A 21480-nucleotide genomic window follows, 5' to 3' on the forward strand; every position below is an offset into this window, starting at 1 on the left:
AGTTTTGATTTTTTTAATTGACACCCGGCCCCGAATAGTGGAGAAAAAGGCATCCTTTCTGAAATCTATATTAAAATTGCAAAACTTCAGAGATTCACATAAAGATTAAGATTGGAAAACCTGGTTAAAATAATAACGTCATAACTTTTAGAAATATCCATATTAAAATTGTTTTTAACCTTTCGACTACTACACAAACACTGAAAAGTGTTGTATGGATCAGAGCTTTAAGAATTTGTTTATTCATGATCAATAATTCAATAGTTAAAAGTCGTTTAAATAAGATCCGTTATTCCGTTGGTTATTATGATTATATGAGAATTAAACCAATTCAATTGCAAACCAACAAAGCATTCGAACAAACTATCTACTTATAGATGCACAGCATGGATCCAGACCAGATAATGTTATCTTTCCCTCGGTTATTTTCCATTCCAAATTATTGACTCACTTCTGGCAACTCTGAGCAGCTGCATCGTTAGTATACGTATGGTAAGCGCTACAAGTGAGGGTAGTAGTATCGAAACGACCCGCCTTGAAGCGGTACGACAAGGCTGACACAGTGGACCTCAGCACAGTAGAATCTACCATCGGATAGGCAAAACAAAACCGCCAAAGATTGTAGCTCAGCACCGCGATGGACTCTTGCTCCGGTTCAGTTCTCGAAGACCCACGCGTGTGAGCGGTAACAAACCATCGTTTGCTCTTCGATCAGTTGCAACGACGACGACGAGAACGTGGGAAACTTTATTTATTAGTTTGACAGCTCAGCGTAAACCGGACCTCAGATTACAGAGACCCTGCTTTTGTAACAGGAGCGTAGTTTTGTTAAAGATGAGTTGAACAAATAAAACACAATATTTCCCTAGTGTCGAATAAACATAGTGTGCTTGATAAGCAGTTTCAAAACATAAGTGAGATTAATCTCAACATTCAACCAGTGAATCGCCGTTTACAAATCAAATTTGACACCGCGTATTTATTACTTAGTATTATTTAATCTGAAAGTAATTTTGTTGTTGAGATTTTTGTTTGGATTGTTGAGAAGTGAGTCTGCAACCATGGAGATGAAAACAAAGACCAAAGATGGTCGCGTCGTGACAACCTACCAGTTCCCGGTTAAACCTGAAAAGAAACCCTTCTCTCAGATCTTGTACGACAAAGAAACCGGTCAAATTTTAGGAAGAACCACTGAAAATTGGGGTAAGGAGACTTATGATAATTACTTAGTAGCACAGTTTTTCCTATACGTGTTTTTTTTACCGTGGGAACCAGTATCTCATACGAAAGGATAATTCCCAATAACAATTGTTCAATGTGTGTTTGATTAGTGTTGATAGTGTGATATAAAAAAAATTAGTACCGTGTAAGATTAATTGATTTATTCTACGGAATATGCGTTTTATTCACTCAATGATTCTACTAGATGTGTGGGAGGAATTATTTGTACCGATCGCGATGTGCGCAGATCAGTCGTTACTGTAAGGCAAAGTGTGTAGCTTCGTTATGTTTTAAAGCGATTATCTTGTTTGGTTTACAGATTGTTTATTCTACCATCTTTATTGTTTGAACCATTCCATCGTGTAGCGATGGAATGGTTCAAACAATAACAAAATGTTTATCAATTGAATTACTACGTTTATTTATTGGTGATCCTTTCTCGTGTTTTAATCGTCAATTTCAGGTGTACTGTCGGAAATAACAATAATATCGATCTCATCTTGAAAAACATACAAAATTTTGAAATAAATGTTGTAAATGTCAGCAGCAATACGTTGAACATCGGTTAGGCATAGCCTACGTTGGTGTGGTCATTTTAAATTGATACTTCACCGTATCATATTTTCAAATATTAATTTGATTGTTTAGTAATAAACTGAAAGACGAGTTTAAAACGCTATTGGAAAACCGAAACCCCATCGCTGAATCGATCATGTAAAGCTACACTGATAGAAACCATTTGGTTTCAACATTTTCAACCGATTTTTAGGGTATAAACCAATGCAGGACTAGTGCTACGATCCTGCACTGAGCCGCCAACCCAGCTTCAACTTCGTCCTTGCTGAGTTCTTTAAATAGGATAATTTTATTTTCTATTACTTTGATCATACAAAAGTATTTGCTATAAAGTTTATTCTTGTACTTCAATTATACAGGGTGATTTTTTAAGAGCTTGAGAACTTTTTTAAACAATAAAACGCATAAAATTTGCAAAATCTCATCGGTTCTTTATTTTAAACGTTAGATTGGTACATGACATTTACTTTTTGAAGATAATTTCATTTAAATGTTGACCGCGGCTGCGTCTTAGGTGGTCCATTCGGAAAATCCGCTTTTTTATCGACAAATTTTGTTCAGCGATGAGGCTCATTTCTGGTTGAATGGCTACGTAAATAAGCAAAATTGCCGCATTTGGAGTGAAGAGCAACAAGAAGCCGTTCAAGAACTGCCCATGCATCCCGAAAAATGCACTGTTTGGTGTGGTTTGTACGCTGGTGGAATCATTGGACCGTATTTTTTCAAAGATGCTGTTGGACGCAACGTTACAGTGAATGGCGATCGCTATCGTTCGATGCTAACAAACTTTTTGTTGCCAAAAATGGAAGAACTGAACTTGGTTGACATGTGGTTTCAACAAGATGGCGCTACATGCCACACAGCTCGCGATTCTATGGCCATTTTGAGGGAAAACTTCGGAGAACAATTCATCTCAAGAAATGGACCGGTAAGTTGGCCACCAAGATCATGCGATTTGACGCCTTTAGACTATTTTTTGTGGGGCTACGTCAAGTCTAAAGTCTACAGAAATAAGCCAGTAACTATTCCAGCTTTGGAAGACAACATTTCCGAAGAAATTCGGGCTATTCCGGCCGAAATGCTCGAAAAAGTTGCCCAAAATTGGACTTTCCGAATGGACCACCTAAGACGCAGCCGCGGTCAACATTTAAATGAAATTATCTTCAAAAAGTAAATGTCATGTACCAATCTAACGTTTAAAATAAAGAACCGATGAGATTTTGCAAATTTTATGCGTTTTATTGTTTAAAAAAGTTCTCAAGCTCTTAAAAAATCACCCTTTATAAATGTGTTAGATTAACACTAATATATAAAATAAATCATACCAATTCCAATTATTCAAATAATAAAAATGTGAATAAAACTTAGCTTGAGAAAACGTGAAAAAGTTTTGAAGCCGAACAATAGTTTTAAAATGTCAAAAACTGTCAATGCTGTATTCATTAAGCCCTTGACAAAGATGCTTCGACACCCATCCGGGTGGCCTTGTAACAGTCTACCGGACCCTTAGTCATGGCTGATGCAAAGATATTTGTCAGCATGTTCATAAGCTGTTTCGTAGCTTAGACGACCTTCTGTTCCTTCGGCTACGAGTTTATTAGTGTAGATTCTCCCGGGTCGGTGACTCAGAGTTCAGTACTGATTTTTTGACAACGCGTTTCTCACGAAACTGGTTTCGCATGGCAAAATATCAGTTGTGATTAGTTCACTAGTGAAAATATTGTTCGATGATATTCAAGAAAAAAGTTCGCATATTGAATATATCTGATATGATTCTCGAACAGAAGATTTTTGGAAAATGAATTTTCATAGTCGTTGTATTTCAACCCTTTGCAGAATTCATGATGAATAAATTCGTCGATGCACAAAAACTGAACCTTCCTGAAAATGGTCAATGTGCCTAGGGTGGTTGGTAAGTGGATCGATAGTGGTGATGTATTTGAAATTTATTCGGCACTACATTATTTATAAAAGCAGCAAGTGCTGTGATAAATAATAGTTGTAATGATAATAAAAATAATCTCTGTGGAATAAAAATATTAGCCATGTCATGCCATTTAAAGCTTGCTTCATTTAGAATTGGAACAAACTTTTTCTTATATTGTGGTGCTCCTGGTGGACGGATTTGGAAGTTCTTGGCGCCCACGTGTCGGGAATTTTGTCAGCTTCACGTATGATTTTTGACATTCCGAAAATCGACTGTACTTTGTAAACTGATTGTTTGAAGAAGAAGAAAACTTGTGCACAGTTATTTGGAAAATCCATTGTGGTCTGCATCTAGGCTAGCTAAACATCTGAAATTGCCCAGAAATACCGTATGGCGTGTTATCAAACGGTATAAGGAAACATTGACAACGATTCGGAAGCCTCAAGCCAATCGTCGGAGTGCAACTGTCGACCGGAAACTGCGTGGTAAGATTTTGAAGACGATTAAGAGGAATCCTAATCTGTCGGACCGTGATTTGGCCAGAAAATTCGGTGCAGCCCATAGTACCGTGAGGAGAACTCAACTCCGGGAAGGAATCAATTCGTATCGAGCTAGCAAATAGCCAAATCGGACCATAAAACAGAATAGTGTGGTCAAAATTCGTGCTTGGAAACTATATGACCAGGTGCTGACCAAGTTCGACGAGTATCTTCTGATGGACGATGAATCCTGTGTCACAGCTGACTTCGGGCAAATCCCAGGTCAAAAATATTACTTGGCAACGGCTCGGGGGGATGTCCCAGCCACATTTAAATTTGTTTTTGCCGAAAAATTTGCAAGAAAATTTATGATTTGGCAGGACATTTGCAGCTGTGGTAAAATATTGAAAGTTTTCGTTACAAATAAGACAATGACATCGGAACTATACCAAAAAGAGTGTCTCCAAAAACGAATTTTGCCATTCATTCGATCCCACGACCATCCCGTAATATTTTGGGCAGATTTGGCAAGCTGTCATTACAGCAAAGTCGTTCAAGAATGGTATGCAGAGAAAGGGGTCCAGTTTGTTCCGAAAAACCTTAACCCACCCAACTGCCCCCAGTTCCGCCCTATTGAGAAATACTGGGCAATCATGAACAGGGGACTCAAGGCAAAGGGAAAGGTTGTCAAAGTCATCATTCAGATGACGACCTAGTGGAATAAGATAGCTAAAACGATGGACGAAGAAGGTGTGCGCCGCCTAATGAGCCGTGTTACAGGAAAAATTCGAAAATTCCTTCGAAACCGTGACCAATAATTTTATCCGTACTTTTTTCTTAAAAGTATGAAGAAAACGCTACATTTGTATAGAAAAAGATCTTGAATTCAATAATAAATAACTGAAATACAGGCAATTGTCTTTGTTCCAATTCTATCTAAAGCAAGCTTTAGCTTGAATAATGTACGCAGAAGTAACAGGAGCGCAGACCACCGCTATGCCAATTCAAACACTGCGCCTACTGTGTGTTCGAAACTTGCTGACAATGCTGCGCTCCTGTTATTTATTTGAAACAAATTGATGTAAATAGCGTTTTATTGGGTTTAATCTAAATAGTGCAGTGTAATCAGCCAGCTGGAATTAAAACAGTTTTTCGTCGCTATGATCACTATTTGAAATGTGGCAAAAATATGTTTGTTCATATTAAGGCCATCATCCAAGTTCCATGCGCGCGGGTAGTTCTAGGAAAGTTCCGATGGAAAAAAATTGCAAATTTAAAAAAAACCTTTAACTATCTGCAGGGTGAAAATGATTGGAAAATTCCGATTTTCCGAGTGTTATCGAAACTAGCTTTGAAAAATAAGTGTTTTTGTGGTATTTTCCAATTATTTGGTTTGTATTTTGACAATTTTCTGTAGAACACTAAGAAAACCTCACAAATAAACATTATTCCGTTTATAAATTGAATCAGCATTGTTGTAAAATAATATGTATTTCATTTAGTACTTCCAAATCATCAAAATACAACGAAATCGGTTATATGAAATTTGTTGATTTTACATGAAAAGTGTGGAAAGCTTTTCCAAAAATTTGTATGAATGTAATCCTTGTAGCCAGCATAAGGAAGCACTTAATAATATCGCATTAATTATCCAAATAATTGCGAAAGATCACAAAAATACTCATTTTTTAGAGCTATTTTTGATAAAACTTGGAAAATCCTCCGAGTTTTCCAGTCATTTTCAGCCTGCAGATAGATAAAAGCTTTACAAAGGTCTGTATGTTTTTGGTTTTGGCAAATTTTTCAAATTTTCAATTGAAAATTTCCTAAAACCACCCGCGCGCATGGTACTTGGACGATGACCTTAAGCACCCTTCGTGCATCGAAAATATTGCAGTCATTATTTCTTAGTTCAGTTGCGAATTTATTCTGTAGAGATTTTTTTATTGATGAAAATATAATAATTAAATCTTGCATGAATCACTTCGGTGTCGAACTGAAGCGCAATGGAAGTTTAGCATCGAAGTATCATCGAAGACTCTTCTCCCTTTCGATTATCTCTTTAGTGATATTTCTTTGGGTGGGATTCGTCATCAACTTTCGCTGCCACAAATAATCACTTGTGAACGTCGTGTTTCTGAGTTTTGTGGATGCTTGTTGCATGAATGACAATATCGGAAGTGATTTTTTCAGTCACTGAGTCTTTTTTAGAAAAACTTTCTTGAACTGATTTTTTTACGAGTGAGAGTAAAATGAACTTGTTCTGATCATGATTTTCCCAACACTGTGTGAGATACTTGCATTCAACAGAAAAATACCTTCTCTTCTATCCATTACCAAGCGGTTTCCATGTTTTCCAATCATCTCTTTGTATCGAAAAATATCCGAAATCTTTGACTTTTGATCGGTGATGGATAATCCATGAAAATCTTAATAATGGCGAAAGTTAAAGTAAACAAAGATAAACTGTCACTTGCTTATACGACCATTCGAAAAATCAACCGAGACTATAAATTGTGATTCATACTTCATACCATAAATCAAATAAACAGAGATTTCCCACTGTACGGTGACACTAACAGCACCTCTAGTGAGAAACGGGTGTACTTTTTCCATTAGCTACTGTGTTTGTGTTAAATGCACAGGCAACTTTATGCATGCATTTTAGGAGCATTTACGCACCCATTCTCCACCAGACGGCGCTTTTTGTGTCACGGGTTGCTCACCTACATTACTATTACACTGGGAAATCTATGTTTGATTGATTTATGTTCATACCCAGAGTGTGAAGAATTTGACACTATGTCGCAGAGTTTTTTTTTTTGTAATAAGTCCATTGACGTATTGTTTACCACATAACACAGTATTCTGTTGACCCATTGCTTAAATGGAATATCAATTCAGGCGGACGCGTAACTCTTGCTTCACGCACACTCATTTTCGTTGGAACTGAAGACCGACTCTTGTATTTTCGGCATTTTAACTATATCTTCAACAAGTTGGTATGCGTCATCAGTCACCAGACTTCACATACTCCCGTTAGACCGAAACTTTGCACACAACTTTGGTATGGAAATTTTTGTTTTTGGCACGGATGGAGAGACCAATTCCACTCAAGTCTAATATTTAGAAAGGGTGTAAGTATTACTTTTTTCTAATCGATGTAGCTCGAAAGTTGTAAATTGTACAAAAATGGTGGCCAAAAACAAAGGAAATCTATTGCGTTCTCAACGTTGCAATGAAATGTACATTAGATGGAACAGTTTTGATTTCCTCAAAATTTTAAAGTGTGAACCCAACTTTGAAGGAATGAAATTATTTCTATTACACACATCGACATACACGCTAAGATTACTGTTGGCTGTGAAAATTGTGTGCTTTCAAAACAACTGAACAATCTGTATTTAAATCATGAACAGTTAAATATACTTTCACTTTATTTCAAAGTTGTGAGCAGCACAAAACTCTCAGAACTCAACGCCTGATTTTTCACTTCAATTCAAACTTCATAAGTTGAAATGTTGTCAAATATTACAGTTTTGCAAATTGCTGCTTTAAAAACTGGAATTTGCAGAACAAATCATTGAACAAAACTTGTGAATTTCTTTCATAAAGACTGAGACCAAATTTTACTCATAAAGAGAATCGTAGCAACCCATTGGTTTTTTTAGTGACCATTTCATGGTGTCCAAGAACAAAGAGTAGGAAATCGATTGCGTTCTCAACGTTGCAATGAAAAATACATTTAAATGCATTTTCAAGAATTGAAAAATAAGAATTAGATGGAACAGTTTTGAGTTCCTCACAATTATAAAGTGTGAACCCAGCTTTGAAGGAATGCAATTATTTCTATTACTCACACCGACATACACTCTAAGATAGATTCATTAATTCAAACTTTATAAGTTGATATGTTGTCAAATATTACAGTTTTACAAATTGCTGTTGAAAAAACCGGAATTTTCAGACTTATAAGACACTGATGATGATCGCAAATAGCGTTCGAAATACTGGTACATATATGTTTGTTTACTATTATGTTAGTATAATAAAGAAATAGTTTTTTTTCATAGTGGAATCCAAAAGAAAACTATTATTATTTTTCAGGCGGTTTTTTTTTTTGCAGAACAAATTATTGAACGATACTTGTGAACTTCTCTCATATAGACTGAGATAAAATTTTCCTTATAAAGAAAATCGTAGCAACCCACTAGTCTTTTCAGTGAATTGTGGATGACATATTCGAAAATTTGAAAAAAATCCTCACTTTCACTATTTCATATCGTCATTGTGAATTACTTGTACTTTTTCCCTTCTCATTTATTAAAATAATCTGATTCTCTTTGATACTGGAATAAGTATGATTGTACTGATACCGAACTAAATAACTATGATATAACTACAAAGAAAAGTAACCCCAAGAGATTTCATCGAGATGACCTCCGAATACCCCGTAAAACCAGCGCAAAAATCGTTTGCTCAAATAATGTATGACAAGGAAAGTGGAAAAATTTTAGGAAAAACTGCCGAAAACTGGGGTAAGGCACATATTTTTCTGTATCTAAATAGAATCTGCAAATCGTTAGGGCGTTTGTTTATTTCAATTAAGAAAACCATTCATTTTTTATGCCAAAAGTCCTAGAAATGCATGAAAAGTCGAGATATGGTTTAATATAAAAAAAAATGTTTGAAGAAAATCGAAAATTTTCTAAGTGTCACTTATAAAAAAATTCGGGATAACACCAGATCTCGACATTTCATGCATTTCTAAAACAAAACAAGAAAACTTCGGAAATCCGCGTGAAAAACCGCGCCTCTTCGGAAATCCGCGTGAAAAAAAATCAGTGTACACTTTTCCCATCTTGTGAATGCCTGGCCATGTAAATTCTGTCTCTTATGATTTAAAGAAAGAATGGACCCATTTTTCACTTCTACGAAGCTAGTGGTACATAACGAGTGCGTGTCCCCTCGACACAAATATACAGTTAAATTGGTTTACCGATCTCAGATCAGGTAAAAACGTTTCATAATAAAACGGAACCCTGAGGTACTGCTGTCAACAGTAGATTGAGCTCAACTGTTCAAAACCAAACCTCAGCTCAGCTGTTCAAACCAAACCGAATTACCGAATGAAGTTTAACTCGTAGGCGATAATCTGATGGGGCGAGGTGTTGTGGGTAAGACGCGTGCGATAGCACTTCCCATACGAACTGTTCTATCGGCTCCCGGATCTATTTAGTCTTGTCTGGTGCTACAATCTGGACGAACAAATTGAATTGCTCAGTTCCAATCGATCAATTGTTGTTGTTGCGTCCTCGCCCGAACTAATACAGGATTTTTGCGCTAAGGATTCTCGGAATAGAAACCGAAACAATCCGATGCGAAAATGATTTGCTTTCGTGTATTTTCAGTAACATTTCACAAATCATCCGACAGTTTTCCTTTTGTCACTCGTTCAATTCATTTGGCACCCGTTTTCCGGTTTTATGCCCGGTTTCCATTGCTCTGAAATTATCGGATATTACTCCTTGGGGCACATTCAATCTTTTAGTCAATTGTTTTTGAGTTTGCGTGCCATCTTCGTCCAAAAATACTTGCGATTCGGTGTCTTAAAGTTTTAAAGCATTGTAGCCTTCTCTTGCGTCCCCGGTGAACGACCAAAAGGTTAAAGCCGGGTAAAATAAATGATATTAATAATAATAAATTCTCTTGCGTGTTTCATCTGATGCAGCGTAAGGGCCTCAAAGCATTCGATGGAATTCGTCAGCGTTCGTCTGTTCAAATGTAAACACAAAATCAACATTATCTGTGATTGGTTGATATTTGGCACAAAATTAGACATATTTAAATTCAAAGAAAAGTACGACATGAAAAAAAACGTGACCTGTTATTTACTGAATATTGTTGGAAGAAGTCAAAAACATTATAAAACTACTGTTTAGTGCAGTCTAGCTAACATTCAATTCATGCTTATATATCTGGTAATAAGCCATAAACCGCTTCAGGTGGGCCAGCAAACGCTTATAGGGCTTGCATGCTATACTATATAATGCGTACAAAGTTGAACGCAACGACCAAATTTTTACTTGCACCTTTTTTTAAGTTCAGTAAAAGTATTAAGTTAAAGTAAAAATCTTCTTGTATCCGTTTCACAACCTATGTTTGATAGATAATATATTATTAACATAATGTTTTTAATGAATAAATACAATAATATAAATAAATTTGTTTACCTTCACAATTTTCATGGGACATACTATTCTAATGAGAACCCACGTTAGTTTACATATTTCGTTTGTGACAGAACAACTTTAGCATTACCGCACAAGAACAAGTTTGACTACCCTTTGTGTTTCATCAAAAACGACAAGAATCTGGTTTGTGGACCTTCGATACACGAGTGTGCGTGGTCGGTGTGTATATTTTTACTGTGCAATTGAAATTATCGTACAAAATAAGCGTAATCGAATCCGTCACGTTACAGTACATTCCCATGGCTGATATCCAAATATTTTGACTTGACGAAAAATCGCAATTTTATTTTAGGAATCTTGCATTTGATGTTGTTATCGGTATATGCGAGGGTGTACACTCGATACTGAGATGCGAAATTCATCAAAAAAATTTAATACTCATTTGCACCAAATACTGATACATTCAAATATGATCAATCCGGTAGAACATATTTTTATGTGTCATCTCTGGACAAATTGCAGTTGTCATATTATAAGTAAACTTATAGTTTAGAATTGTAGATTAATACACCTTGACTACTAATCAAAATGAAATTTTTATGAGGTAATATAAAAATACTTGAATATGCAAACACTAGTTGAAGCCCAACTTCTTCATTTTTATGCCAAGAATCGGAATATGTAGCGGAAAAGCCGATGGAGTGTGGATTAGTTTAACCAACATTATCGTTGAAGGTGCTAAAGGAATTACTGAGTGTGGGAATGAAAATCAAACAAGATCGTTTCGTTTTTCCAACAGCCACTCAGCAAAATGATTAATGATACTTCGAGTTGTTCTTACAGAAATCAGAAATTCTACGATTTGTTCCTAGTTTCTGCAATAGCAACCACAGCTTATGGAGATTGTATCACTGTAATTATTGTTTTTATTGGACAGTCTTTCTGTACCATCTATTACGAAACCATAGAAATAGAAGCGTTTAGCAGTATAGTATAATATTTTTAACAGTTGAACGCTCGATTATGTTAACAATTGAGTTGACTTCATTAAACCGGTTCAACGCCATCCACACTTTCTAGAATCTGAGTATAATCAGAGTCTTCCTTTTATCGGTCGGTGGTATCTAACAGTACTAAAATAAGGAAAATGCGATTAGATATACATATCTGGAAGTATGTGCCCGTCAGTAAAATCATATCACTTGGAACGGTAAACATGTGCGCACTCCTAAAATATGTTACATCAGATGTTAGACAGCAATGAATCAGCGAAATCATTTCTAAGTCAGAAAGTAAGTGTGTACATGTACAGTTTATTCAAATATATTTTAATATTGATAAACTAGTAATTTTGTCAAACGAAACATTGTTATTTATGGAAACATAGATTCTTTAATTTCAATAATTTTGATGATGAAATTTGTTCGCACATCTGCATCCAAACGTGTTCGTTCGATGACACTCTTAGTGATAATAATAAACAAAACAATATATGTGCTGTAAATAGTTAATCCATACCAATCTAATCACGGAATACATAACAAGCACCGGCTGTTTCTGTGAGTGCTGCGGAACATCGATGAGCATAAATACTACCAAAAACAGACGGATAATGAAACTGTTACAAGGTCAATTGCTGGCCGCTGTTTGTGCTTCGGACGCCTGGAAATCCGTTCACCACTACCACTGCTGACACCACCCGATCCAGCAAACGCATACGCAGGGGGCAATGAACGACATGTTTATAAAAAGATTCAAGAAATGCTTGTTACTGCCTCATAGCTGATCGCACGTGCCAAGGGCACCGCTTATGTTGAGAGTTTTTATTCCATTTACCAGCGAATCGGTAATCCAAAACAAAACACTGCGTAGTTATTGGACTGATTTGATCGTATATGGAGTGAATTGTATCATGTTATACAAACTATCCATCAAAGTTTGCTTCCTGAACCGCAAAAAGATTGGTGACCACAGACTGTGTCTGCAAGCGAATTAAATTCTACAATTTAACAGAATATTGTTGTTATACGACCATAAAACAGTAGAATAAACTTATCCTCCGCGGAGAACCCATCATTCACAAAATTGCAATTGCTGTTTTTCGCCTTGGCTGTTTCAACTAAAAGTCATTGATACAATTAACATTTCTGTTGATTTTTTCATAATCAGAACAATTGTCTCACAATGAAAACAGCAAAACGGAAAACAAAATACCTCCTGGTGAAATCAACAACGTGTCTAGCCTATTTTTAAACATAAAATAAACGTTACTTTGTTTAGTCGGTAAATAAAATGGGTTTCGAATTGAATTCTACCCAACTTTCGATCGTACCTCCGGAGAACTCATTTGACTCAGCTTGATAAAGTGATAAATGACTGTTGGAGTGTGTATGTGCACTTTCATATTCACTCAATTTCCTTGTAGATGACTTAACTAATTTCAACAATCTTAGGCTCCATCGAAAGCATTGAGTCAATAATTAGGTTTGATGGACCAATAATGAATACTTCCGGTTTCGGAAACATCATCGTATAAGCGACATAAACAACAAACTTTTTACCGTCCGTAAAATTTTTCGGACGGTTTAGAAGGCCCTTAGGCTACTACATGGAATAAGAAGGCCCGGGCCTAACAAAGAAAAAGTTGATTTTTACCAAGAAATCCTTTTTATTATTCAGTATAAGTATACACTTGACCCATCGGCTTCCAACAGTTTGATTCCTTTTGAAAAAATAGATTTATCAAGGCCTTCAAAATAGGCTTTCCTGACCTCTGCATTCGACGAAAATTTCTTTCCTTGGGAAAACCTGTTCAGGTTTGGGAATAGATAATAGTCGCTGGGAGCCAGGAATCCTTTCCATAGCTTGATGAAAACTAGAACTCGTCTGACACGATCAGCTGTTATTCAAACACTAGTGGATAGATTGTCGTGAAATTTGGTATTGGGACATCTAGAGGCTTGTTCTTGACAAAAATATAGACGATTCTAAACTATTCACATCTTCTCTGTGAGAGGCCCGGGACTTTTCATTCCGATCATTGATCAAGTTTGGAATACAAATGATGAATACTTCCGGTTCCGGAAATATAATCGTAGGAGTAACGTAAACGACAAAACGCATACTCTTCCTACTCAATTTTACTGGAGATGACTGTTCAGTTTTCGACAACCTTAGATTTCTTTGAAAGCCACTAAGAGGCACCGGACCACGTTCAGACGGCTCATGACGAACATGTCGGTTTCTGGCAATATAGCCGTAGCCAAAAAACCGTAGTTTTTTCTATCTATACAATTTTGACTGAATTGTAAAGGGCGAGTGTGGTAACAGCTGTAGCTCCAATAGATTATGGCGATCACTTTCGTTTTTAATCGCATAAGTGACGTAACTAACATTCCGTACTATATCCTCAGAGATAACTTAACCGATTTCGACAAACTTAGGTTACATATGGTTATAGGTTACGATTACAGAAATAATTGTGTAATTGACCTAACCGATAAAACGTGTTGCTCAATTATAGCTAAAACGATTTTGACAATCTTATGGTTTCCAGGAAACACAAATTTAGCGGTTCCGGGGAAACAACCAAATAAAGGACCACAAAATTTGTTTTCTTTGAACAAAACTTTGTATACATTTACCGTAAGACAACTACAGAAAAGCTCAGTGATCGGCCCTCGGGTCACTTTAGCATCGGTACCGGTGTCTTTTGATCGGTAGATCACAAAAACGTCTTTTAGTTGTTCATTGATTATATCGTCCCCTGATAGTTTAGTGATAGTAGCTTAGAATTCATTACGTTTTCGGAGAAATGGCATATTTAGTTATGTTTAAGGTTAGTTGGATGGAATAATTAGATGCTAAACCCTTCCAAAACATCATCCGTCTTTTGAGAGACCTCTGGACGATAAGTAGTCGCTTCTAGAAGCGTTCTCTATAAATTTTTCAGAAATTAGTTCTTCAAATTATACCATTAATTGTGTGATGAGGATCTAACTCAATTTCCACCACATTCATAGATTGCTGGCCAGACAAGAAACTTCTTGGTGGTTTAGGACAGTTTTTTCTTCCGGATCAATGTTTAAACAATCAACAGGGATGTCGGAGTTGGTGATGTAAACTCTAACCCGTGCAAAACGGAAACCAAAACGGCTTTAATATAAAACTCATCAACCGTAACCAGAGTTGCAATTTGTCAGTCAAGTCGAAATACCTTGACAGACTGACTAAAATCGTCGTCAACTGTAATCTATACTGTGAAAGTGACTGTCAAATGAGATACACGATAGTTTTATATCCAAGAAGGAGTATGCTCAGTCAAAGATAGGCGACTCTTTTTGTTTTCTCTTTCATTCTCCTATTACCTTTAAACGTAAAAAAGAGAGTAATCACATAAACATAAATCGATAAAGTTCATTATTCTTTCCAAAAAGTAATCAGATTTGAAGTTTATTGGAATAAATATGGATATATTGCACTTTTTATGCTGTTCGCTGGTTATTTAGTCACATCTTCATCAAGCAGTGACAGGACAAATGAAAATAATATCAGCTGCTTTTACAACCAATGAGCGTCCTGATGAGTGAAATATCTATAGAATCTTGGGTTTGACAAACCTGCTCTCAGACACTCAATATTACTCAATACATCGGTACTACGGTATTATTCAAAAGATTGAGCTGACGTTCAAAAAATTCAGTCAAAATCGATATTCAAGTTCCGCATCGAGATGTTGTATCTTGCTTTACATATGCTATAATTGAAACCACACATCTAAAAAGTCGTATGACTACCGACTTCTGGTTCTGGAGTGACACGGTAATATGTGAAAATTGAGGAAAAATGTGCACTCAATTTTCTCAAAAATGGCTTAACGGATTTTCACAAATCATAATTCAAACGGAAGGTCTTAAATTATTTAAAATATTTTTGAGCACATCATCTACATTTTTTCACAAAACAGGTAAAAATCCCAAAAAATGACTAACAAATTCTTCCAGTTTGCAGAAATTGTTAGTTTGTAGGAATATAAATTTAATTCAGCACTACTGGTCCCCTGTTTCCTGTTCCAGAAGCACGGAAAGTAGTGAAGAACAACTCCAAAAGTAGAACTTCGATTTCTCAGCGATGCTTGAACCGATTTTCAGAAATCTTGATTAAAATTAAAGCTCATATTATTCCAAAAGCTGCTGTGAAATTTCATCTGGAACCGACTTCCGGTTCCGCGATTAAAGATCGATGAACGTCAAAGCTTTCAAAACCGTCATATAAAATGACGATACAAAGCCGGTACGCACCGGCATGTGCTGGTACGGAAGAAAAAACCACAACACGCCTTTACAAACGATGCACACAGCGTGCTTTGTTCAATTTCGTACACGCCATAAAGAAAACGAAAACCAACACCGAAGCTGATTACTTACTCACTTTCCCCATATATAGTGTGACCGATTTTTACAAACATAGGTAAAAATTAACGGTCTTAAGATGTCAGTAGAATCGTATCACCAGCCATGCAATGGTTCTGTACATTCTGAATTGGCTGCGAAGTCTGTTGAAACAGAAAGTCAAATTTCACTACAGGAATGTAATACCAAGGCTTTGCTATTTTTGGTTCCACACAAAGCTTTAGAATTTCATCCGGATACGACTTTCGGCTCCGGAATTAAAGGGTGAAGAATGTGAAACAATTTGTATCATCACTTTAGGCGACGAAGCAAAAAACGTAAAAAGATTTCTAAACTGGACTCGAAACTATTCCAACCGTTTGCTATTGTTAGTAGACGGCCTATCAAGTTAATTCCGGCTATCCTGGTTCCCGATTTCCGAAAATAGTGTTGAAATACTCCAAAATGAAACTCAGACTGTTTTCTCAGCGATGGTGTGGTCGATTTTCACTAACTTAAGTTCAAGTGGAAAGTCTTGTAATCCCATATAAATTTCCTTAATTTCATATGGATACTCCGACGAAATTTTATACCGCCACCTAAAGCGACGATTTTTTTTCTGACACCCGTTGAAGAAGAATGAAATGAATAAAAATAACAATTTTTCTTTTTAAAACTGCAATAAATCTAAACGTGAAGGTTAGCATGGTGCAATGTGAAAATTAAACCGTCGATGCCATCCAGGTTCCGAACTGAAATGACACTGTACCGACTTCTGATACGTTAATTAAACGCTTTCTTTCACAGCATGATTTGATGAGTTCCACATTGATACATGCTAGACATCCCACGTCCGTTACCGTTGTTGCTTCCATGGCACATATCAATAACAGCCCGTCACACAACTGGCCCTTTCCGGTGCAGAAAGATGCAAAAGTCTTGATCTTATCTCAAGAGGTTAGAGCGTTGGCTTTTAATTAGTGAAGATATAGTGCGGTTTATTTGTTCTGGAGTGATAAAATTTAATGTCTTGCTTTCCGCGCACGGCGCAAATTTTATTGCATCATTCGACAAGGGTACCTAACACTATTCACGAGAGAACTAGTGACGGGTTACTACGTATTTTTTTTTTTTTCATAAATACGTTTATTTCTTAAGGCAGTTTACATAAGTTTTTCTTCGCCGTAGCATCACTTTTACATAATATTCTTATCCTAATTTAATTCTAACATAGTCACAACGTTTTGCATTTATTAAAACATATTCTCTTATTACTTAAATATCATCTTAGGTAACTCGTCATTAATTATGAAATCTACTCGGAAATATTATTTGAACCAAACGATTAACTTCTATAAATTATAAAATAAGCTGTTATTTTCAGACATTTTGTTAATAATTTCATAAACTGTTTCGAGTTTGTTTGTATCATTACATTATTTTTATTCTAATTTAGCTATTGGTTGAACTCATGGACGCAGCTGGGATCAGAACTAAGTCTTGAAAGGGGCCTTTATTAAATTGAAACTCCAGTTTTCTTTATGAAATGATAAATAAGTTTCATGTATGAAAGGTCACGACAAGCAAGAATGTCTCGAACTGGGATATTGGATAGTCTACCTTGGGTACGCAAAGAATTTATTAGTTGAGATCTGACATCACGATACTCCACGCATGTCCAAACGACATGATCAATATCTCGATAACCTTCGCCACAAGCACAATGATTAGTCTCGGAGAGCCCAATTCGAAGGAGATGTGCATCTAACGTGTAGTGATTGGACATGAGTCTGGACATCACACGAATGAAATCTCTACTCACATCCAGTCCCCTGAACCATGCCTTTGTCGATATTTTCGGAATAATTGAGTGCATCCACCGACCCAGATCATCTTTATCCCAAGAAGCTTGCCAGCTGGCAAGTGTTCTTTGGCGAGACGAGCTATAGAATTCGTTGAAAGCAATTGGTCTCTCATAAATTTCACCCTCAATAGCACCACGTTTGGCTAAAATATCGGCTCTTTCATTGCCAGGAATGGAGCAATGAGCCGGGACCCAGACTATAGTGATTAGATAATTATTGTTCAATATGTCGTTCAGGCACTGTTTTATTTTGCCCAGGAAAAACGGTTCAGTCTTGCCAGTCATGTTTGAGCGAATGGCTTCAATTGCACTCAGACTATCTGTGAAGAGGAAATAATGGTTTGGAGATAATGTGACGATTACACTCAAACTATAATGAACTGCTGCTAACTCTGCTATATAAACAGATGCAGGTTCTTGAAGCCTAAATGAGGCCGAAACATTATTGTTGAACATACCAAACCCTGTCGCTTCTTCAATTCGCGATCCGTCCGTGTAAAACATTTTCTCAGAGTCAATATGCCTGAACTTACTTGAAAATATTTTTGGGATTTCCGTCGAACGTAGATGATCCGGGATTCCACGCACTTCGCGCTGCATGGATGTATCGAAAAATAAAGTTGAGTCAGGGACATTTAGGAGGCTGACACGGATAGGAATATATCTTGAAGGGTTGATTTCCTGTGACATATGGTTAAAATATACTGTCATGAATTTTGTTTGAGATCGAAGCTCGACTAGTCGTTCGAAATTATTAATTACCATGGGATTCAGCACCTCACATCTTATTAGCAGGCGTGATGAAAGCTCCCAAAATCGATCTTTTAATGGAAGAACTCCCGCCAGAACTTCAAGACTCATTGTATGTGTCGAATGCATGCACCCTAAAGCAATTCGCAAACAACGATACTGAATTCGCTCCAGTTTGATAATATGAGAGTTTGCAGCGGAACGAAAGCAAACGCATCCATATTCCATCACTGAAAGTATCGTTGTCTGATACAATTTTATTAGATCTTCCGGATGAGCACCCCACCAAGATCCTGTTATTGTTCGAAGAAAATTTACTCTTTGTTGGCATTTTGTTATCAGAAACCTAATGCGTCCTCCCCACGTGCATTTGGAATCGAACCACACCCCGAGGTATTTAAAAGTTAAAACCTGTTGGATCATTCTTCCCATCATATGGAGCTGAAGCTGCGCGGGATCATGCTTTCTTGAAAAGACGACTAACTCTGTTTTCTCCGCAGAGAATTCGATACCAAGATGAACAGCCCAATCGGACAAGTTATCTAAGGTATCTTGCAATGGTTTATGCAGATCAATAGCTTCGGGTCCAGTAACTGAAACCACGCCATCATCTGCCAATTGTCTTAGTGTACATGGGGTTACTAGACAGCTGTCAATGTCATTTACGTAAAAATTATAGAGGAGCGGACTGAGGCATGAGCCTTGCGGGAGACCCATGTAACTATTTCTGAGTGTTGCCAAATCGCCATGTGAAAAATGCATGTGTTTCTCTGACAAAAGGTTGTGCAAATAATTATTTATAACCGCTGGGAGTCCATTTTGGTGAAGCTTGTCTGAAAGAACATCAATGGAAACTGAATCAAATGCTCCTTTAATGTCTAAAAATACAGATGCCATTTGTTGCTTTTGAGCGAAGGCAATTTGGATGTCAGACGAAAGTAATGCGAGGCAATCATTCGTCCCTTTATTTCTACGGAAGCCAAACTGAGTATCTGACAACAAACCGTTCGTCTCGACTCAAGTGTCGAGACGTCGTAGAATAATTTTTTCGAACAATTTTCTGATGCAGGACAACATCGCAATGGGTCTATATGAGTTGTGATTGGAAGCTGGTATCCCCGGTTTTTGAATGGCGATAACTTTCACTTGTCTCCAGTCAGGTGGAACAATATTTTGCTCAAGAAACTTGTTGAACAATTCCAACAAACGTCTTTTTGCGAGGTTGGGCAGATTCTTCACCAAGTTGAATTTAATTCTGTCCAACCCTGGAGCGTTATTGTTACAAGACAAGAGTGCTATAGAAAATTCCATCATTGAAAATGGGTTATTAATAAAACCATTATTTGGAGGAGATTCCCGTATAATGCTCTGCGTAGGAACAGAATCTGGGCAAACTTTCCTAGCAAAGTCAAATATCCATCGGTTCGAGTATTCATCACTCTCATTGCCCACGTTACGATTCCTCATTCGTCTGGCCGTGTTCCAAAGAGTGCTCATTGAGGTATCTCTTGACAAACCTTCGACAAAATGTCTCCAATAGCTACATTTTTTGGCTCGAAGTATGCTCTTGTACTTGGTTTCTAAAACCATAAGTTTTTCAAAATTCTGAGGAGTTCCTCCTCCCCGTTTTAGAAACGTCTTGCAAGCATTTTGTTTTGCGAGTTTAGCCTCTGAGCACTCTTTGTCCCACCAGGGGTTGGGAGGCCTTCTGTTAGTCGTTGGCCCAGGAAAGCGTTTAGTTTGGGATTGTTCTGCTGCCTCCAGAATCGAACAAATGAGGAAGTCATATTCTTCAAGTGGAGGGAGCTCTTCCATTGAATTCAAAATACTAGAGATACTACTTTGGTATTTAATCCAGTCGATATTTTTTGTCAAATCATATGGAATACTAGCGGAAGTAGCAATGCAATTGCTACTGCTAATTGAGATGATGATTGGTAAATGATCGCTACCGTGTAAATCAGGCAGTATTTTCCAGGTGCAATCTAGTCGAATTGATGTTGAGCAAAGAGATAGATCTAATGCATTTGGGCGTGCCGGAGGTCTTGGGATCCGTGTCATGCTACCCATATTTAATACCGTCATGCTAAAATTGTCACAAATGTTTTGTATTAAAGATGATCTGCTATCATTGTAAACGGAACCCCACATAATACCGTGCGAATTTAAATCCCCCAGAATCAATCGTGGTGCAGGAAGGGCTTCAACCATTTCATTAAGCTGTTGCTGTCCAACTTGTGCTTTTGGAGGAATATAAACCGAAGCTATGCAAATATCTTTGCCTTTGATGTTTATTTGGCAAGCAACAACTTCTATACTAGAAGTTGAAGGGATGTTTAATCTATAAAAGGAATAGCATTTCTTGATTCCCAAAAGCACTCCACCATACGGAGAGTCTCTATCGAGACGTATAATGTTAAAATCATTAAAATTTAAATCTATGTTTGAAGTAAGCCATGTTTCGCATAAAGCAAATACATCACATTTTTGACTATGCAATAATATTTTAAATGAATCAAGTTTTGGCATGATGCTTCGACAATTCCACTGCAGGACAGTGATTGTATCATTTGCGACGGGTGATAAATTATCCATCAAAAGATACAAAACCTGAGACAATTAGCCATTGAGCTGACAACTGCTTCAAAAAGGTTCTAGCTATTGGAAGGAATGCCATTATGAGGGTCTTTAAGGGTTCAGATATATTGAATGCTGAGAAAATCCATTCAACAATCTCCGAAAACTTCAGTAATCCTGTTGGTGGCTGTGAAATGGAGCCCACTGGATTATTATCTTTTTCTGTACTAGATCCTGGATTGGTTTGTGAATTTGACAAACCAGGAGGCACAGTCTTTGGTTTTGACTTTTTTTGTTTAACACGGGGATCTTTTTTTGAAGATGAAATTTTAGGTGTCTTTTTTGGTAATTTGGAGGAAGACTTCTTTCTCTTAACTGACCCTTGGGTAGTGATAAACGAATTACCTTCACTATTTTCGTCAGAGTCAGAGTCCTCTGGTTCCTCTAGATTTGAAAACCCGTTTTCGGTTTCCAAAGGAGGGACATCAATGACCGTTTTAAG

The 21480-nt window shown here is 36.9% G+C and overlaps 1 protein-coding gene across 1 annotated transcript in view; it reads left to right on the forward strand.

The window, feature by feature from the left end:
* The first annotated feature begins 525 nt into the window (after positions 1–525).
* The window catches only part of LOC131427536 (sodium/potassium-transporting ATPase subunit beta-2-like), a 37730-nt gene continuing 16775 nt past the window's right edge, over positions 526–21480 (forward strand). Inside the window, exon 1 of the mRNA XM_058590810.1 lies at positions 526–1203. Coding sequence (XP_058446793.1) covers positions 1062–1203 — 142 coding nt within the window. The 5' untranslated portion in view covers positions 526–1061. The remainder of the gene's footprint in view (positions 1204–21480) is intronic.

Source organism: Malaya genurostris, chromosome 2 (assembly GCF_030247185.1).
Source record: "Malaya genurostris strain Urasoe2022 chromosome 2, Malgen_1.1, whole genome shotgun sequence".
Lineage (NCBI taxonomy): Eukaryota > Metazoa > Arthropoda > Insecta > Diptera > Culicidae > Malaya > Malaya genurostris.